The 20,638-nt window shown below is 42.5% G+C and overlaps 1 protein-coding gene across 1 annotated transcript; it reads left to right on the top strand.

Moving 5' to 3' along the window:
• The first annotated feature begins 8,327 nt into the window (after positions 1-8,327).
• LOC122750193 (F-box only protein 6-like) lies at positions 8,328-20,321 on the top strand. Its single transcript, XM_043996868.1, has 5 exons — positions 8,328-8,595; positions 15,161-15,287; positions 18,363-18,458; positions 19,325-19,460; positions 20,058-20,321. The coding sequence occupies exons 1-5, from the start codon at positions 8,337-8,339 to the stop codon at positions 20,280-20,282; spliced, it is 843 nt and encodes a 280-aa protein (XP_043852803.1). The 5' UTR covers positions 8,328-8,336; the 3' UTR covers positions 20,283-20,321.
• Positions 20,322-20,638: the final 317 nt, after the last annotated feature.

Here is a 20,638-nt window from a genome sequence, read left to right as displayed (position 1 = left end):
CAGGCCCAAGGAACCCAAGAGTGGGGCCAATCCCTCATGGAACCTTAGGATCCAAGATTTAAAGCTGGAAGGTGTGAGATTATTATCAGGGGCCCCCTACTGAGTGAGCATGAGACCACTCTCAACCAATCAGCTTGAAGCCATTGTGTGAGGCATTTGGTTTTATCAGTTGGTTTAGAGACTTGGTGGTTGGAACCTGATGAGAGGTGGAGCTCTGATCACTCCTGGAGGGTAGTTGGGGTTTTCCTATTCTTTCAAAGACACTTGTTCTCTCTTTGTTAACCTCTAATATATTTTAATAAATGTTTAATACCTAAACTGTTAAACTGTTGTCCTAGTTAACTTTCCTCACACTGGGGACAAGTGACCACAAACATTTAGTTTTACCTGTCACAGTTTTGGCGAGTCAGCTTGAAAAGCTGAACCTAGAATCTTCTGATCTTCAAGCTGGCTTAGAAATAAATTTTTTTTAATTTTTTTTTTTTTGCAGGGCAATGAGAGTTAAATGACTTGCCCAGGGTCACACAGCTAGTAAGTGTCAAGTGTCTGAGGCCAGATTTGAACTCAGCTCCTCCTGAATCCAGGGCTGGTACTTTATCCACTGTGCCACCTAGCTGCCCCTGCCATAATTTTTGTTTGTTTTTGTTTTGGGTTAGAAATAAGTACCTGGGGTAGCTAGGTGGCACAGTGGATAGAGCATCGGCCCTGGATTCAGGAGTACCTGAGTTCAAATCCGGCCTCAGACACTTGACACTTACTAGCTGTGTGACCCTGGGCAAGTCACTTAACCCCCATTATCCTGCAAGAAAGAAAGAAAGAAAGAAAGAAAGAAAGAAAGAAAGAAAGAAAGAAAGAAAGAAAGAAAGAAAGGAAGGAAGGAAGGAAGGAAGGAAGGAAGGAAGGAAGGAAGGAAGGAAGGAAGGAAGGAAGGAAGGAAGGAAGGAAGGAAGGAAGGAAGGAAGGAAGAAAGAAAGAAAGAAAGAAGTACCTGTTTTCTTCCCTTTAAATCAAATGGGTTTCTTTAACCTCCTAAGTACGTTTTTTTAAACTTCAGCCTGGTTAAGCATACAAGGGGCGGAAAAGATCATATTAACGCTTGGTCAATTTGAATTTAATGATTTTTTTTTATTTTTATGTTTTTTTGGTTTGTGGTAAGGAAAGTTTTGAATATCAAGGAGAGGATAAGCAATAGCATAACCCAGGACTCCCCATTAAAAAAGCTACTCATGCTGTGGAATCTAGATGCAGATCGAACTACACAATTTCTATTATTTTTTGTTGGTTTTCTTTTTTGAGGTTTTTCCTTTTTGCTCTGATTCTTCTCTCATAACATGACTAATGCAGAAATATGTTTAATGTGATTGTATAGACATAACCTTTATCAGATTACTTGCTGTCCTGGGGAGGGGGGAGGGAGGGAGAAAAATTTGAAACTAGAAATCTTATAAAAACAAATGTTGAGGGGCAGCTAGGTGGCGCAGTGGATAGAGCACCGGCCCTGGAGTCAGGAGTACCTGAGTTCAAATCCGGCTTCAGACACTTAACACTTACTAGCTGTGTGACCCTGGGCAAGTCACTTAACCCCAACTGCCTTACTAAAAAAAAAAAATGTTGAAAACCATCTCTAAATGTAACTAGAAATAATAAAATATTTATATGGAAAAAAAAGGAAAGCTACTCATGGATTGGGATAAGGGAAAACTTTACAGTGAAATCAAACATGACCAAGGGAAATCTTATCAGACTGTGTTTCATATGGTATACCTTATTAGAGGAAGAATGGCCTGAACATGGGCCATTTAATCCCCAAAGATTGAGGCATTTGCAAGGAATCCCATGTCACTGACCACCTAAACATTTACTTTATTGGAAAGTAGGGGACCTTAGAGATCATCCACCACGACCCTCTCATTTTACAGATGAGCACACTGAGGCCCAGAGAGGAGAAGGTACTTGCCCCAAATCACATAGAGAACAAACAGAAGAACCAGGATCTTCGCACCCTGAGCATCCCTGCTAGGTTTATATCCCAAAGATATCCCCCAAAAGACCTATTTGTACAAAAACACTTATAGCAGCTCTTTTTGTGGTGACTAAGAATTGGAATTCAAAGGAATGCCCATCACTTGGGAGATAGCTGAACAATGTGGTATATGATTGTGAGGGAATATTATTGCGCTATAAGAATTGTCATATGGGGGCAGCTAGGTGGCGCAGTGGATAGAGCCCTGGCCCTGGAGTCAGGAGGACCTGAGTTCAAATCCAGCCTCAGACACTTAACACTAGCTGTGCGACCCTGGGCAAGTCACTTAACCCCAACCACCTCACTAAAAAAAAAAAAAGTAAAAGAAAAAAACATTGTCATATGTTTGTCATACAGGATGATTTCAGAAAGGCCTGGAAAGACTTACATGAATTGATGTATAGTGAAGTGAGAAGAATGCTTACTATGTGCCAGACACTGTGCTAAGTGCTTTACAAATGTTACCTCATTTGATCTTCACATCAAATCTGGAAGGTAGGCATTATTATTATCTCCATGCTACAGTTCAGGACACTGAGGCAGCAGAGGTTAAGTGACTTACCCAGGGTCACACAGTAAGCATCTAAGACTAGATTTTTCCCTCAAGCCTTCCCGACTCCACTCACAACACTAGCTGCCTCCAAATCTGCCCCTACTCTCAATTTACCTATTGCTGCTGCTGGCATCTCTAAATCACCTCAAAGTCATAGCTGGTTCTTCCCTCTGATATACATCCTTATGTTCAAGTCTTGCCCATTCTATTCACCAAAATATCTCACATTCTGTGCATTCACACTACCCATCTATTACTACTCTATCAAGGTCAAGTTCAGCTCTCCCTCAACCTTTCTTTCTTTCTTTTTTTTGCAGGGAAATGAGGGTTAAGTGATTTGCCCAGGGTCACACAGCTAGTAAGTGTCAAGTGTCTGAGGCCGGATTTGAACTCAGATCCTCCTGAATCTAGGGCCGGTGCTTTATCCATTGTGCCACCTAGTTGCCCTCCCTCAACCTTTCTTGATCCCCTAAGCTTAACCTCAGGAACCCACTTGTTATTAAGTCATTTCAGTCATGTCCAACTCTTTGTGACCCCATTTAGGTTTTCCTTGGCAGAGATACTGAAGTGGCTTGTCATTTCCTTCTCCAGCTCATTTGACAGATGAAGACACTGAGACAGAGTTAAGTGACTTGCCCAGGGCCACCCAGGACTTTGATCTTCTCCTTTGACTTCATTAAACTCTGATTCATATAATATTTCCTCGGGTATGTGTTAGATTCCCACACTTTCCATCTCTATGGTAGAGCCACATTCAGTGTCCTCTATTTGTATAATTCCCCCCACACACACACACACACACACCTAGCACAGTCCCTAGAACATAATCAATGTTTAAGAACTGTTCGTTTAATTGTGTCCATCTTCCCCATATCTTTCCAATAGCTTTGGTAGGGTCAGATCATGTGTCAATAAGTCAAAAAACATTTCTTAAAATCCTACTGTGTGCCAGGCATTGTGATAAGTGCTGGGGTTACAAATGAGAGAGAGAGAGAGAGAGAGAGAGAGAGAGAGAGAGAGAGAGAGAGAGAGAGAGAGAAAGAAACAAAGAAGGAAAGGAAGGAAGGAAGGAAGGAAGAAAGAAAGAAAGAAAGAAAGAAAGAAAGAAAGAAAGAAAGAAAGAAAGAAAGAAAGAAAGAAAGAAAGAAAGAAAGAAAGAAAGAAAGAAAGAAAGAAAGAAAGACAGTCCCTGCCCTCAAGGAGCTTACAATCTAAAGGGAAAAGCCAACACACAGAAGGAGCCTGAAGGCAGGAGAGGTACTGTGGAATGCAACTGGGTAGGAAATGAAAAGAAGTTCTGTAAGGATCCCTCCAATCAGAGACAGAACAAATTTGTCTCCCCTTACTAGAGTTTCTATGGCTTGCTCCTCAGTTTCCGCTGAGAGGTGGAGGTAACATTAGTCTTTCAACCTTTCAAACTTTAGGCCCAATTCCTTTTAGGAGATGTCACTACTTTTTCAGGGAGCAAGTCCAAGGGTCCTACACTTTTAGCTACAAGAATTCAACCTCTAATTCACTCACATGGTCCTATTTTTCTAAGTGATGATCAGTATAAGGTGTATTATTGTGCCTTCATTGCAAATGGCCAGAAGGTTGCAAAATGTCGGTAAATGTTTATGATATTTTTGTCGTAATTGTTTCAGATTTGTGATTTCATCTGTGTAAAGACTTCCCAGGGAGGAACCTCTCTTTACCCATACAGATAGGCAATTCACCTGTAATTTATAGTATTAGGGAGTGGTTTAGGACATTGAGAGTTTAAGTAACTTCCCTGCAGTATGTATGGGAATGTGATGTTTAAAATCTAAATGTATGCATCATAGGTAGAATTTTAATCCAGCTCTTCCCAATTCTAGCCTCTATGTCATTAGACCTCTCTTATTATTATTATTATTACTATTAATAAAATATAAATAATATATGTAAAACACTTTTTAAACCCTAAAGTATTTGATAAAATGCCAGCTGTTATTAATATTAATGAGGTATTGGGTCAGCTAAGTGGCACAGTGGATAAAGCACCAGCCCTGGATTCAGGAATACCTGAGTTCAAATCCGGCCTCAGACACTTGACACTTACTAGGCTGTGTGACCCTGGGCAAGTCACTTAACCCCCATTGCCCCACAAAACCAAACCAAAACAAAAAACAAAATATTAATGAGGTACCAATCAACAATTATATTAGAAACCTCAACAGAAGAGCCATAATCTCTTAATCTGCTGCTCATTTATGGACATACAATCAAAGGGTTATAGGATTTGCAAGAGCCCTTAGAAATCATCTAGTCCCAGAGAATCTCTGAGAGCAACAAAGGGACCTAAGAGCATCTGGTCCCACCTGTCCTTAAACCACAATCCCATTTACAACATGCCTGAGATGCTGGTATCTAATCTTTGATCAAAGGTCTCTAGTGAGGGAGAACCCACAATCTTCCAAGACAGATTATTCCACTTTTGGACAAAACTCATAATCGCATAACCAGGGGCTCGGGCCCAGCTCTAGAACACTTTTCTCATCATTGGAGATCGATTGCCTGCATGAGGGACAGAACTTGGGAGAAGAGAGATCCTTGTCATCTGGTTTTCATCTTCAAAAGTGAAGGTTCTCTTTAGGGAGAAGACGCTGAAGGGAGAGAGGGAAGACGACATATAAAGGAGCCAGGGAATTTCCCCTTGGATTAAATCTGAGATTTTTCACTCTTGATTAAATTCAATATCACATGGCTAATAAGCAAGTTTCTGAGGCAGGATCCAAACTCAAGTCCTCCTTACTCCAAGTCTAGCACTCTAACCACCAGGTCACCCAGATGCCTCTATGGATGGATTTCCTAAAACATGGTGCTCAGAGATAAAGGGAAGTACTCGAGATGTGATCTGACATGGCTAGAAGAAACCTTCGGTTCTTCCCCATTTTTTAAAGGGAGGCCCTCAAAGTAGGCATAGATCATTTTCATAGAGATTATATAAAAATTTAAAACACAGGTCTGTGGTTATCCAGCTGTTAAGGTCTTCTCAGTTGTCATTTTTCTAGCAAAAGTACTACTGATGCATTCTTTTGTAATCTTTCTCTCTTTAAAGATATCTTGAGAACTGATGCCTACCTAAATACATTTAGCTGTGTCACCTCTGGCGGAAATGTCTTCTACTTGTGCTTGGGAAGCTTTGGATGCCCCCTTCTGACTTTATCTTCTTCAATGCCAGTATTGGATCTCTATAGAGATCATTGTGTAACAAAGTGATGGTTCTACTCTGGTCAGCTGAGAGTAGATTACTAGTAAAGACACCAGCAGTCCTGTTCCATTTCCCACACACCCAACATCACAAGGATCAGAAGCAAATAAGCTATTGAAAATGATCGTATTCTTGGCATCTTTCCAGGCCCCACTCAAATCCCAAATCCCAACTTCTTTCACAATTTCATCCCTCAACTAAAATTGATCTCTTCTTTCTCCCAATCCTTTATAGCACTTACTACTTGCCGCATTCATTTGGCATTTTATCTTATGTTTGAACCAGAACTGGTCATTTCTGCAACTGGGGCAAATAGTTCAAAATTCCCTAGAGCACACCCTCAGTGTTTCACTTGGGGAACAGATATGCTGACATGGGCATGGTTACTGTTCATGAGGGAAAGGGGAAATGGGGAGAATGGTAGGCTGGGCTAGTAGGTTGGGGAGCACTATGGCCCAGAGTCAGGAAGATCTGAGTTCAAATCTGGCCTCAGACACTTGACACTTACTAACTGTGAGCCCCTGGGCAAGTCACTTAACCCCAGTTGCCTCACCAAAAGCAAAACAAAAAAATAAATCTGGGCTCAGACATTTACTTGCTGTGTGACCCTGGGCAAGTCACTTCACCTGTTTGCCTCAGTCTCTTCATCTGTAAAACGAAGATCGTGATAGCACCTACCTGCCAGGGTTGTGGTGAGGATCCAATGAGATAACAACTGTAAAGTGCTTAGCACAGCATCTGGCACACAGTAAGTACTAAATAAATGCTATCTACACATTTCCCCTTGTACTCGCATTTAGTTATCTATTTTTAAAGTTTATTTATTTATTTGCTCATTCATTCATTTATATATTTATTTTATTAAAATTTATTTTATTTTTTTATCTATCTATCTACTTATTTATTTATTTAAAGCTTTGAGTTCCAGATTCTGTCCCTCTCTCATTCCCTCCTTTCCTACTCTTCCTCCTCCCTGAGGTGGTAAGCAATCAGATATAGGTTATACATTGTGCAATTATGTAAAACATTACCATATTAGTCATTTTATATAAAAAGACTCAAGTAAAAAAGAAAAGAAAAGAAAACACAAAATAGCATGTTTCAGTCTGTGTCCAGTCAATATCAGTTCTTTCTCTGGAGGTGGATAGTATGCTTTATCATTAGTCCTTTGGGATCCAATCCCTTTGCACTCTTAAGCAAAACAAATGTAACCTGGGTTGGAAGCCTAGAGGAGAGACTTTTCCTTGACATGTGTGTCTCCAGGATTTAGCACAGCTTTGCCCTCTCTCTCCTCCCTGCTCTGGCTCCCAAGCACCCACACCCGGGTCTCTCCAACCAAGTCTTGCTAGAGAACCTTCAGAAGTCCCTTTCCAGACTCAGAGCTTCCCCTCAACCCAGGAAGTCCTGCTGCACACTACCCCACAACACACCAGCTCCACCCCATTACTGAGAAGCTGAGGCAGGTTTTGAGAACAGATTGTAAATCTTCTGGAGAAGAGCTTCTGGGGAACATAGAAGAACGCCAAGATAAAACAGGTCAGTGTAGATTGGGATTTTTTTTTAATTTTCAAATTTTAAAAATTTAGATTCTTTTCATTTTAAAATTTTAAAATTAATTTTTTTTAATTTAAGAAAAAGTCTTTTATAACCTGGTCCAGCCTTCCTTTCCCTCAGAGGTGACTCTCCATCTCCAGCCTGGGGGCCTCTGCACACATGGTCCCCATCCCTGGAATGCCCTCTCATGTCACCTCCCCCCTTAAAGTCCCTAATGTCTAGCAAGGGGCCAGTACTACCTTCCAATGTGAAGCTTTTGCTGATCTCTCCAGTTTCCTGTTGTTCCAAAAACAAACTACTTTGTATTTTTTAGAAAAGAAACTTCTCCAGAATAGGGATTATTTCCTTTTCCTTTTTTGTATCCTTGGCACATTGTACATTCTTGATAGGTGATTTTTGCTTGATGGATGGCAAGTAAGAGAAGATGAGGTCCAGATCAAGGCTGGTGGCCCTGTGAGTGGAGAGAAGGTGGATTTGAGAGATGGTGTGGAGGTGTTTGCAGTGGTTCAGGCATTTCACTCGTGTCTGACTCTTCATGCCCCCTCTTGGAGTCTGGGGGCTTTTGGTATAGAGATTGAGGGATGACCCCTAGGTTGTGATGCTTAGAATAATAACGATGCCCTTGACAAAAGGAAGTTCAGAAGAGGGGTGAGTTTGGGGAAATGATAATGAGTTCTTTTTTGGACATGTTGAGTCTGAGATGCCTGTGGGTTATTTGGTGAAGAGTCCCTCAAGGAGTTGATGATAGGGGACTAGAATTTAGGAGATGAATGGGGTTGAGATATAGAGATTGGGGAATTTTTCCACAGAGAGGAAAATGGTTTCTGATGGGCTCACCAAAAGAGAGAAGAGAAGGGTCCTAAGACATAGCCCGTGTCCAGTGTGGAAGCATTTCCTCAGCCCCTCCCCAGAAGGACCAGGGCCAGTATGGATATGACCTCATTGCCATGTGCCTCTTCCCTCATGCCAGCACCATGGCCAGCATCAATGAGCTGCCTGAGGAAGTCCTCCTGGAGTTGTTCTCCCTGGTGCCAGCTCGGGAGCTGCTGAGGCGCTGCCGGCCAGTCTGCAGCCTCTGGAGGGACCTCATCGACCAGGTGTCCCTGTGGAAACGCAAGTGCCTGCGAGAGGGCTTCATCTCCCAGGACTGGGACCAGCCAGTAGACGACTGGAAGGTCTTCTACTTCCTCTGCAGCCTCCAGAAGAACCTGATCTGCAACCCCTGTGCCCAAGGTGGGTCCTGCTAGTTTGTGCAGGTTCTGCTTCCTCCAAGGAAGTCCAGAGTCTCCTGGACTTCATTCAGCTGTCTTGGCGGAATTCATTCTCTTCCTTCCTGTTTCTTTCAAGCTGCAGGGGCAGTGTCTAAGACTGCCTTCTTTATTCAGGACGCTAGGGAGTTTGGTTATTCTTCTGACCTCTGGCTTCTTACCTTCTCCTCTCCTATGGCTTGTACATGTCAGGGCTTGCCACCTCTATCAAGTGTTGAAAACCTAAAAACTACAATTCTATAAGGGGGGAGACACAGAGAGTGAGAGAGAGAGAGAGAAAAGGGAGAAAGATCTTTCCCATGGTCCCCAAAGAGTTCTTTGAGTTCTAGTTTCTTAGCAATATCCTTTAAAACACTTTTTTTAAAAAGTGATATGCAAATGACTTTGATGGACCACATTGCACCACAGCCACCCCCACCTTCCTGTCTTTGAGCTGCTTTGTACATCTATTCGAGGCGATGTTTTTTCCTTTTTTTTCTTTTTCAGGTCTTCATAACTGTCCCAGGCTGCTTTTCTTTTGTACATGTCATCTTTTTTTCCCCTTGTCAGTAACCAAGATGTCCATATGGTAAAAGAGCAGTGCTTTATATCTATAAAGGTCAGGAAATCTACCGGTTCCTTCCTCTGTGTCACATATCTGATATCATCCCGGACCTCTCATGAATCAACTAGTCTCCACTGGTGGTTTACCTCCCAGATGTCATAAAGTATTAACTAGTCAGTCCCACAGGCATTCCTCCCAGCACCCTGAATCAGGGCCTCCTCTCCCTTCACAGGGCTGTCGGCATAGGGGATGCATTGTAGGTGACTTCATTCCCGACCTGAGAACCTCCAGACACAATTCCATGGCCATAAGTCAAAAGGGATTCATTCCTAAGTCAGGCCATCACTGATGACTGAAGTCATCCATTATATATGGCCCATCGCTTGTCATTAAAGCAATACTTAATCTCAGAGCATACTCTATCCCACTGGAGTGTCTCAGCTTCCTGGACAATCGCATTCATTAATGAGAAGAGGATGCTCCAGTGAGTGAAAATGATGTGTAGCTCTCCAATATGGCCATAAGGTGGCGCAGCAGATAGCATGCCAGGCCTGAAGTGAGGAAGACTCACCTTCCTAAATTCAAATCCAGCCTCAGACACTTACTAGCTGTGTGAACCTGGGCAAGTCACTTAACCCTGTTTGCCTTAATCCACTGGAAAAGAAAATGGCAAGCCATTCCAGTATCTTTACCAAGAAAATCCCAAATGGGGTCACAAAGAGTCAGGCATGACTTAAATGACTGAATACACACCCAGTTCTCCCAAACCAGTCACCTGAAGCAGATTCCATTTGGCTCCTGTCATAAGAACAGTAGCTTTTTCTACTTGTCTCAGAGAGGAGTCTGTAAACCTTTATATACATTCTAAACTGAGGTTGCAGTATTAGCTTTATCCTACATCAGGAGTTCTTAACCTGGGATCCATGGACCTGCCTAGGGATAGATCTCACGGAGTTCATGAGAAAAACAATCACATCTTTATTTTTTTGTAACTTTTAACTGCTGCCTAGCATTTCCTCCAATTACAGATGTAGGTAACAAAACAGTTTTTTGAAAAAGGGTCCTCATGCTTCACCAGACTGTCCTGGAGGCCCCTAACACACACACATACACACACACACACACACACACACACACACACACACACACACACACACAGAGGCAAAGTATTTATGTTCTGGAGGAGGAACCAATTAAATCCTGCCAAGGTGCTAGTCAAGGTGTTGAGTTATATCCTTTCCAAGGTTGTCTCCTTGGAACTGTGGTTTGAGCACTGATGAGCCATGGGAGACATTCCTAGCACAGTCATCCTTTCTTTTACTTACAATTCCCCTGGAGCAGTAGATTTATCCAGTGGGATAAAGTATTGATGTTCTTGGCTTTAGGCAGCAGGCATCATGGTGGTTAAAATGGGATCTTTTTGTGGTTTCTTTGGGGTTTTTGGAGGGGAGTAGGTGGAGGGTATTTGGGGGCTTGGGTTTTTTTTTTTTTAGTTTTGGCAACTATCGGTTTTGGTTTCATATACAGGATGAGTACAATGGAATTTCAACGAAAGCAGAGGGGGAGGTAATGACACATCAAAGAACAGATGGGAGGAAGGAAATGTCTACAACAGGCAAGATGGGAAACAGTGGGTTAATATCAGAACTACAAGTGATATGTCAAGTTTGAACTTGAAGGTAGAACAGGTTAACACCAGGGTCATAGTGGTCTCAGTTTCATTTTGCAAGTTCTTCTTCATTATGTGATATGCTCATCTTAAGGAAATTATGGTAAGAGAGTTAAAGCAGAAATTATCTTGTGTCACTAGCCAAGGTCAGTTAAGAACACAAAATCCACATTAATATTAAAAACAGTTCAGTCATTTCTTTGTGACCGCTTTGGAGTCTGCTTTAGCATCCAGGCAAACTTCAGCCTGTCCTGAAAACGTGTATGCTATAACAAGGGTGTAAAGGGGCAGGTAGGTGGCGCAGTGGATAAAGTACCGGCCTTGGATTCAGGAAGACCTGAGTTCAAATCCAGCCTCAGACACTTGATACTTAACTAGCTGTGTGACCCTGGGCAACTCACTTAACCTTCACTGCCCCGCAAAACAAAACAAAACAAAACAAACAAACAAACAAAAAACAAGGGTGTAAGAAAATAATGAGGGGCAGCTAGGTGGCGCAGTGGATAAAGCATTGGCCTTGGATTCAGGAGGACCTGAGTTCAAATCCAGCCTCAGACACTTGACACTTAACTAGCTGTGTGACCTTGGGCAAGTCACTTAACCTTCATTGCCCTGCCTAAAAAAAAAAGAAAAGAAAAGAAAAGAATGGGCTTTTTGCCAACACCCAAAAGCCCTGTATTGATTTGGGCTGATTGGATTGACTGAAAGTGATTGACTTCACTGATTAACCCACTTAAAGTTAATTCAATTGAAGCCATACCTGCCTGACTCTGAAGAGGGTATTGTTCTCAGCTCACCTCAACACCAGATCACCCATAAGCCCAGTGAACCAATGGATTTGGGTGATGCTAGCCAATTAGATTGAAGCAGTGTGTAAAGACTGCCTCTTCCAGGGACACTGGAAGGAGTTTGGACACACACAGTTTGGGTCTCTTGAATAGGCTTGGTGGCAGAAGACTTGGGAGAAGAAGCAGGCCAGGCAGAACTCTTATCTCTCCTCTAGGGTAGATAGGTTTATTAACTTTCTGAACTACACGTGTTCTCTCTTTACTCTTTAATAAATGCTTAATGGGGCAGCTAGGTGGCACAGTGGATAGAGCACCGGCCCTGGAGTCAGGAGGACCTGAGTTCAAATCTGGCCTCAGACACTTAACACTTACTAGCTGTGTGACCCTGGGCAAGTCACTTAACCCCAATTACCTGACTAAAAAAAAAACACAGAGAAAATAAATAAAAATAAATGTTTAATGCCCCCCAAAACTGGTTCCAAAGCTTCTAATTTATAAGTAAACCCTAGCTAGCTTTCCCTACACTTGGGACAGGAATAAGGTGACCCCATATTCGTTTTTTTTTTTTTAACACATTTAGTTTTACTCATCACAAAGGCATACTCTTAAGTATAGCATTTTGTCAAACTGTATTAACAAAACAAAAGAAGCCTGTTATGTATGCTGCTAACTTCATCTTCCCAACGTGATGGATTTGGTAAGATGCCACAATATTCTTGTTATTAAATCACCTTTCAGTCCTGTCCAACTCTCCATGATCCCATTGGGGGTTTTCTTAGCAGAGATCCTGGAGTGGTTTGCTATTTACTTCTCCAGCTCATTTTTCAGATGAGGAAACTGAGGCAAACAAGGTGAAGTGACTTGCCCAAGTTCATGTAGATAGCATCCCTTTTCTTTCTTTTTTTTTGGGGGGGAAGGGAGAGGTCATTGGGGTTGACTTGCCCAGGGTCACAACAGCTCGTGTCTGAGAGTTTAAACTCAGGAAGGTGAGTCTTCCTGACTCCAGGCATTGTACCACCTAGCTGCCCCAAGGCCACAATATTGTTGGGATATTCAAAACAAAAAAGAGGTAGCTGGCTCAGTGAACAGAGTGCTGGGTCTGGAGTCAGGAAGACCTCAGTTCAAATCTAAACTCAGACATTTACTAAGGAGCAGTTAGGTGGTGCAGTAGATAGAAATCAGGAGGACCTGACTTAAAAAAGATACTAGCTGTGTGACCTCGGGCAAGTCATTTCACCCCAATTGCCTCCCCACCATGAAAGAAAAGAAGGAAGGAAGGAAGGAAGGAAGGAAGGAAGGAAGGAAGGAAGGAAGGAAGGAAGGAAGGAAGGAAGGAAGGAAGGAAGGAAGGAAGGAAGGAAGGAAGGAAGGAAGGAAGGAAGGAAGGAAGGAAGGAAAAAGATATGTACTAGCTGTGTAACCCTGGGCAAATCACTTAACCTCAGTTTGCTTTAATCCAGTAGAGAAGGAAATGGCAAACCGCTTCAGTATTTTTGCCAAGAAAACCCAAGGACTGTATTCATGTGCTATGGTCTAAGGAATCACAAAGAATCAGACATGACTGAACAACAACAATAAATCCAAGAAAAAGTAGAATTTCCTGGCATGGATGATTAATTAGAGCCCTCTTCTATTCCCATGAGTATTAATCAGTGATATAATTCCACAGAGGTAGTGATTATAAATTCTGGATATTAGGCCCCAGAGCTGTGAACTGCTAGATACAAAGTTCACTTGCCTGATCACAAGACCAAACCCAAAATGGGTGGGATGCCTTCGTGTGACATAGAAAGTCCAACAACCTATTTTTGTAGCTCCAGACCACCCTCTCTTGCCCATCACTTAGTCTGGCCCTCATGGAGGGTCAGAAGCAAGGTCTATCAGCCAATGAGACCCTGCATTTTACTTTGCCTCGTCTGAGTATCTGGGTATCAAGCCCTATAAAAATAAGACCTCAGATTGTGAGGAAGATCTGAGGTTCACTTCGTTGGAGGGACTTTAATAAAGTGCAATTGGCTTAGAACTCTGCCTCAAGGGGCAGCTAGGTGGTGCAGTGGATAGAGCACAGGCCCTGGATTCAGGAGGACCTGAGTTCAAATCTGGCCTCAGACACTTAACACTTACTAGCTGTGTGACCCTGGGCAAGTCACTTAACCCTAACTGCCTCACTAAAAAAAAAAAAAAAAGAACTCTGCCTCAGTCATTTTTATTGCAAATTGGATAATTATGGACCCCACATTCCCAACTCATTGTTTTTAGATTTAAAAAAAAAAGTTTATTGATATTAATTAAAAGAGATATTAATTAGGTGAAATTGTGGTATAACCATGCAAAGAAATTTGTGCAATTCTGGACCTTTTTTCCCCATTAATTTTCTTTTTCTTTTTCCTTGTAAAGAGGATTAAATAAATGTTAAGGGAGTTGGGGTGGGGAGTAGAGACCCTAAACATGCTTAAATCAGTCAGATCCTCAAGTTCATCAAGAGGTGAACTGAAAACCATTGATGGCCTGATGCACATTTATGTGAAAGCTAGAATGCTGGCACTTACCTCCATCAGTCTTGGACTGTGGCAATGGTAGTTATATCCTTGACTCATGTGGGTTAAGCCAAACACAGGAGCAAGGTATCATCTTGGGCAAAAACAAGTCTTTTAGATTGACTAATATAAGGAAGCTGCTGTTTTTCAGTCATGTCCAATTCTTAGTGACCCCATTTGGGGATTTCTTGGCAGAGATATTGGAGTGGTTTGCCATTTCCTTCTCCAGCTCATTTGACAAATGAGGAAATTGAGGCAAACAAGGTGAAGTGATCTGTGCAGGATCACATAGGTAGTAAGTGTTTGAGGCTGGATTTGAACTCGGGTCCTCCTGACTCCACACCTGGCACTCTATCTACTGCACCACCTAGTTTCAAGACTGTGCTAATTTAAACTACCTTTAATTTTTTTAAATCCTTTTTTTCTTCCAATTCACAACTCTGACTAAACCAGATTAATTATTGCAAATCCCGCAATTGATTTTTCTTTGTTTTCATGTAGTCAATTGATGATTATTGGGGACACTAGGTGGTGCAGTGCCATCAGTCCTGAACTTGAAATCAGAAAGATTAACCTGAGTTGAGTTCCTCCTTCAGACACTTCCTGGCTATGTGACCCTAGGCAAGTCACTTAACCTCTCTGTCCCTCAGTTGCCTCATCTGTAAAATGAGACTGACAATAACAACCACCTCCCAGAGTTATTGTGTAGATCCAATGGGATGAACCTTAAAGGGCTATAAAAACTCCAGCTCTCAGTAGCAGCAGTAGACGTGTTTTTCTCAGATTCATTGTAAAACTTTGCTGCTGGGTGATTAGGTGTGAAACTTTCAGGTTTACTTGCATAGTTTTTCCTTTTGCCATAAAACATATTCCAAAGTGATGAGGCCTGAACTACTGAGGGGGAGAGGGGAGGGCAACTGCAAGACGTGTTGTGGATGGAGGATCTGTCTGGCTTTGCTTGCGGATCCCTCAAAGGGCCATTCTTTTTCTAGATGGGTTCAAATTTTGGAAACTTGACAAGAACAGAGGAAATAAATGGAAAGTGGAAGACATACCTAGAGATCATGGGACAGAATTTCCAGATCCCAAGGTCAAGAAATGCTTTGTCACCTCCTATGAGTAAGAGGAACTTTGGCTTGAATGGGCTATGGGGGGAGGGAGGGAGGGAGGGGTCTTAGGCAGCTTAATACTTAACCCTTCCAGGGATAACTTCTTTGAGCTGGAAGTTCATTTTTTTTCCCTTCTTCAAAGGATGAAGATGAGAACACAATTCGTTGCCTGATGCATAGTGGGATTCATAAATGCTTGTCGATTGAACTGAGGGAGCAGCAAAGTGTCATAGTAGATAGAGCACTGGCCCTGGGATCAGGAAGAGCTGAGTTCAAATATGACCTCAGACACTTACAGGCTGTGTGACCCTGGGCAAATCACTTAATCCAGATTGCCGCAAAAAAAATTTGTTTTTGAATTGAAATTGACCTGCTCACAGAACCCCAGAGAGTAGAATTTAGTTAGAACTTTGTTCCCCTGAAGCTTGAGAAAAGTGCTTTGAGACCAAGCCAAAGGCCCTCCTGCCTCATACATTGGAGAGGAGATTTGCCAAGCAGGAAATAAAAATCCTATGATCATAGAATTTAATGCCATAAGGGACCTTAGATACACCTGGTCTATTCCCTTTATAGCTAAATGAGATGGGAAGGAACTTTTCTTTAAAAACAATTATTGGGGGCAGCTAGGTGGCACAGTGGATAAAGCACGAGCCCTTGATTTAGGAGGACCTGAGTTCAAATGTGGCCTCAGACACTTGACACTTACTAGCTGTGTGACCCTGGGCAAGTCACTTAACCCTCATTGCCCGCCCCCCAAAAAAAGTTTGATAAAAACAATTATTGATGTTAAATAGCATTAAATTAAATTAATTTTTATTGATATCTTCACCTCCAAATATATCCTTCCTTTTCTCCTACTCAGCAAGCTATCCCTTGCAACAATGATTAAAAAAGAAATTTTAAAAAATATCAATTCCACAAAACTAACCAACATATCAATTGAGTCTATCTGTATATGCAGTGTTACATAGCCATAATCAAAGGAGAATTCATTTTGTATATATTCTTTATATATTTGCCTGGAGGGACTGCTAGGTGGTGCAATGGATAAAGCACTGGCCCTGGATTCAGAAGGACCTGAGTTCAAATCCAGCCTCAGACACTTGGCACTTACTAGCTGTGTGACCCTGGGCAAGTCACTTAACCCTTATTGCCCCACCAAAAAACAAAACAAAAAAACAACAACAACAATATATTTACCTGGAGATGTTATGTAATCTTCCACACGCTTAGAATATAAGTCCCTTTGAGGTCATGGACCATTTTTACTTTTGTCTTTATATACACAGGTCTTCATGAAACACAGAAGGTGCTTGATGTTTGTTGCTAGTTTAAGAATGAAAGAAGCTTATCACAGGAGCATACATTTAGAGCTGGGAGGGCTTAGAGGGCATTTAGCTCAACCTTCTCTTTTTATAGATAAAGAAATTGAGACCTAAAGAGGGTAGCTGACATGCCCAAGGTCACACACACACACACACACACACACACACACACACACACACACACAGACACAGCTAATAAATGGCAAAGCCAGGAATTGAATTGAGATCCTTTGATTCCCCAGATCAGTGCCCTTTGCAATCTACCAAGCTGCCTTTAGGTCACACAGCTAGGAAACAGAAGAACTGAGATTCCTCAGATTCCAAAACTTGTCCTGGGCTTGACTTTCACATTTGCTCTATTTGAAGGAAGGCAACTGTTTGGGAATCCGGGATAGGTCTTCCTCTTGTTTTCATGATTGAGGGAAATGACTGGTGTTTGGTGAAAGTCCCTAATCTCTGTAGGCGATTGAAGGAGACAAACTAAGCGGTTCTTCCATGTTCCTGTTAGAGACAGAACCCAGGGAGGAGGAGCCACAAGGTCCAGTTGAGAACCTCAGCCTGATGGATATTCCCAAACACACAGGCCTTTGCTGCTCCCCACACCACCAGCCCTTATACAAGAGAATGGCTGGGGGCACCTGTTAGGACTCATCATTGGTGAGGAGTAGAAAGATCCCTGAATTTGAAGTCAAAGGACCTGGCTTTGGATCTTAACTCTGTCACCTGGTAGATTTGTGATCTTAGACAATTCTTTTTTTTTTTTTTATTTATTTATTTGGTGAGGCAATTGGGGTTAAGTGACTTGCCCAGGGTCACACAGCTAGTAAGTGTCTGAGGCCAGATTTGAACTCAGGTACCCCTGAATCCAGGGCCAGTGCTTATCCACTGCGCCATCTAGCTGCCCCTTAGATAATTCTTTAACTTCACTTATCCGAGCCTCAGGCTCTCCATCTGTTCAACAGAAACAATAACACTCATATTACCAACCTCAAAGGGCTGTTTTTGTTTTGAGGTTCAAATGACAGAGATCATGTAGTTTACTTGGTCCAGTGTAAATAGTTAGCTAAATATGGATAAGAATTAGACCTATACTTTTTTCAGTATAAAGAACTTCCTCTTCCAATACAAATTAGCACCTTCTTTGCCATTCAAAGTCTTTAAGAGTTGTGAAGAGCACTGAAAGGTGAAGGGACTTGCCCAAGGTCACATAGAATGTGTCAGAAGAGGGACTGCAACAAAGGTCTTCTTGCCTTCAAGGCTATCTCCCTATCTACTGTCTCTGCTATGTATTGACCCACTATTGTTATTAATCAGCTCCCAGGAACCTGTGAAAAAGCAAAGGGGAAGATGAAATGGATTCATGATCAACTTCTTTGAGTTGGCTCCTTACCGAAGACTTATAAGGAGAGACAGACAGAGATAGTGGGGGAGGGAGGAGTGAGAGACAGAGAGAGAGAGACAAGGAGTGAGAAATAAAGAGAAAGAGGAGAGGGGAAGGAGGGAAAAAGAGAGGATGGAAGAAGGAGAGAGAGAAAGAGAGAGATTGAGAGAGAGCAAGAGAGAGCGAGAGTGAGAGCGAGAGAGGGAAAGAGCGAGAGAGACTGACTCATGCTTCATGCCTATTGCTAGAATGGGATGTGAGGAATAATTACAGCTCTAGGAGTGACTAAGGATCAATCAGTCACATGGGTTTCAATGAGGAAGGGCACAGTCCTCTCCTGAGCAGACCTGGGGCTGAAAACCTTCTCATGTCTCTCCAGCACCTGCCTCAAATCTCAGCTGATAGATCTGAAAGCCAAGGGCTATTGGAAGGAATTGATGGACAGTGTGAAGCCAGACATTGTGATCAAGGATTGGTGAGTAGGGCTGGAGCCTGGGGGAAGGGAGAACATTCTCACATCCATGAGCTCCTTCATTCTCACCATGACCTTGTGAAGAAATGGTATTTCCCATTTTTAAGATAGGGGAACTGAGAGCCTCTTTGGAGCCTTGCCCAAGATCATACAGGATATCAGTGAGAAGATTAGCAGTGTATGAGAAAGAAGGCTGGACCTAGACTCATAGATCCTCAGTTCTAATGATGTTCTACCTCTTGCTATCTTTTTAGATCTTGAGCAACTCACTATATCACCCTGGTCCTCGGTTTCTTCATGTGAAAATGGGCAGGTTGGATTAGATGACCCTTAAGTGTCCTTCCAGCCCTAGTGCTATGACTATGAAAGCCAAACAGAACTTCCTGGTTTCTTTCTGCTCTGCTGGCAAATTGTGGATCCTACACTTTCAGCTTGCTGTGTTTCACAGTTCATCTTTCCTCCAAAAGATGGTGCTTGCCCCCTTTTCCAGGGACCAGTTCTATTCCCAGACCAGCATGTGACAGCTGCTTCCCAGGGAAGCCCCACCACTGGACCTATGTCAGATATGTGTCTTGGGGAACTCCTCTCTTTAAGCAGTAGATTAGGGCTTCTTTCCCAGTCTTTATGAATTTGGTGATGAGTATAGGTGTACTCTACTGGGGCAAGAGACTGTTCCTGCTGCCCTGGGGTGTTCAATTAAACTTCATTTACTCCTGGTGACAAATGAGCTTTACAGTATGACTGTGAGTCCCAGGAACACATGGCTAAGGAACTCAGAGAGCTCACTAGCCTTAGCCATTCTCTTCATCCCTAGAACCTTCCTTTTCTTCACCATCATTTCCCTCTCCCCATCACTCTCCCACTCACAGGTTTGCTGCCAGAAATGATTGTGGCTGCACCTACCGCATCTGTGTGGAACTGTTGTCAGATAACTTCGAGGTCCTGGCTAAATTTAAGCCGGCCCCTGTGTACATCGAGCAGTGGAGTGGAGCCAAATGGAAAGAGGTCAGGGAAGCACTGGGAGGGGAAATACATAGTGGGCAGGGGTGGAGAGAGGGAGGATGCTGCTGCTTACAGTTTCTCCATTTGAGCTCCTCCAGCAGAATTCCTGGCTTGCCTTATACCTCAGAACAGCTTTAAAAGTTACATGCTGGGGCAGCTAGATGGCGCAGTAGATAGAGCACTGGCCCTGGATTCAGGAGGAACTGAGTTCAAATTCGACCTCAGACACTTAACACTTACTAGCTGTGTGACCCTGGGCAAGTCACTTAACCCCAATTGCCTCACCAAAAAAAAAAAAGTTACATGCTGAATTTATCATATATTTTTAAAGAAAAGCAAACTTTACATAAGAGACCCACAGTTTCACATACAATCCATGTTCCTTACTACTACTGTGTACATGGAAATGCCCATTTCCAAGGAAGTTTGGGTGCAGTGGAAAGAACAATGAATTTGACATGAGCTCAAACCCCAATTTTCTACTTACTACCTGTTTGCAAGTCCCCATCATCTGCTGTCTATGCAGGAGTGGACTTTTAGTAGAATCATGATGGAGGTTACCACCAGTAAATAACTAACTATCCCCTCTGCTTTTCTCAGGTTTCCTACACATTCTCCAATTACCCCCCAAGAGTCCGTTACATCTACTTCCGGCATGGAGGCAAAGATACTCAGTTCTGGGCTGGCTGGTATGGCCCAAGTGTCACCAACAGTAGCATCACCATCAGCCCTGAAGTCAGTAGGAAACCCAGTTCTGCAGAAGGGGAGGACCCTTTCAGGAAACGACCTAATACGCTTAAAGCAAAAACTGAGGATGTCAATTAGGGAATGATGAGACAAACTGATTGTAGTACATGAATATAATGGTACATTACCATGCCATATGAATATGAAGAAGTCAGAGACTTATATGAACTGATTTAGAGTGACATTTAATAGCCATGTGAGCCTGGGCAAGTTACTTAGAGGGTCATGGGAAGTTAAATGGATAATTTTTATTACATCAAATTAAAAAAGATGTTGTACAAACAAAACCAATACAGCCAAAATAGGAAGAAAAACAGGAAACTGGAGAGGAAGTTTCACAGCAAGTTTTTCTGATAAAGGTCTCATTTCTCGAATACATAGGGAACTGAACCAAATCTATAAAAAGCAGAACTGTTCCTCAATTGATAAATGCT

This window comes from Dromiciops gliroides, chromosome 3, assembly GCF_019393635.1.
Source record: "Dromiciops gliroides isolate mDroGli1 chromosome 3, mDroGli1.pri, whole genome shotgun sequence".
In the NCBI taxonomy this organism is placed as follows: Eukaryota; Metazoa; Chordata; class Mammalia; order Microbiotheria; family Microbiotheriidae; genus Dromiciops; species Dromiciops gliroides.
This window is presented reverse-complemented; position numbering and strand designations above follow the sequence as displayed.

Excerpts from the sequence above, each read along its gene's own strand:
- LOC122750193 (XM_043996868.1), top strand. The coding sequence starts at position 8,337 with ATGGCCAGCATCAATGAGCTGCCTGAGGAAGTCCTCCTGGAGTTGTTC. Across the intron at positions 8,596-15,160 it reads CTGCAACCCCTGTGCCCAAG|ATGGGTTCAAATTTTGGAAA; the intron begins GTGGGTCCTGCT and ends TTCTTTTTCTAG. Across the intron at positions 19,461-20,057 it reads GTGGAGCCAAATGGAAAGAG|GTTTCCTACACATTCTCCAA; the intron begins GTCAGGGAAGCA and ends TGCTTTTCTCAG.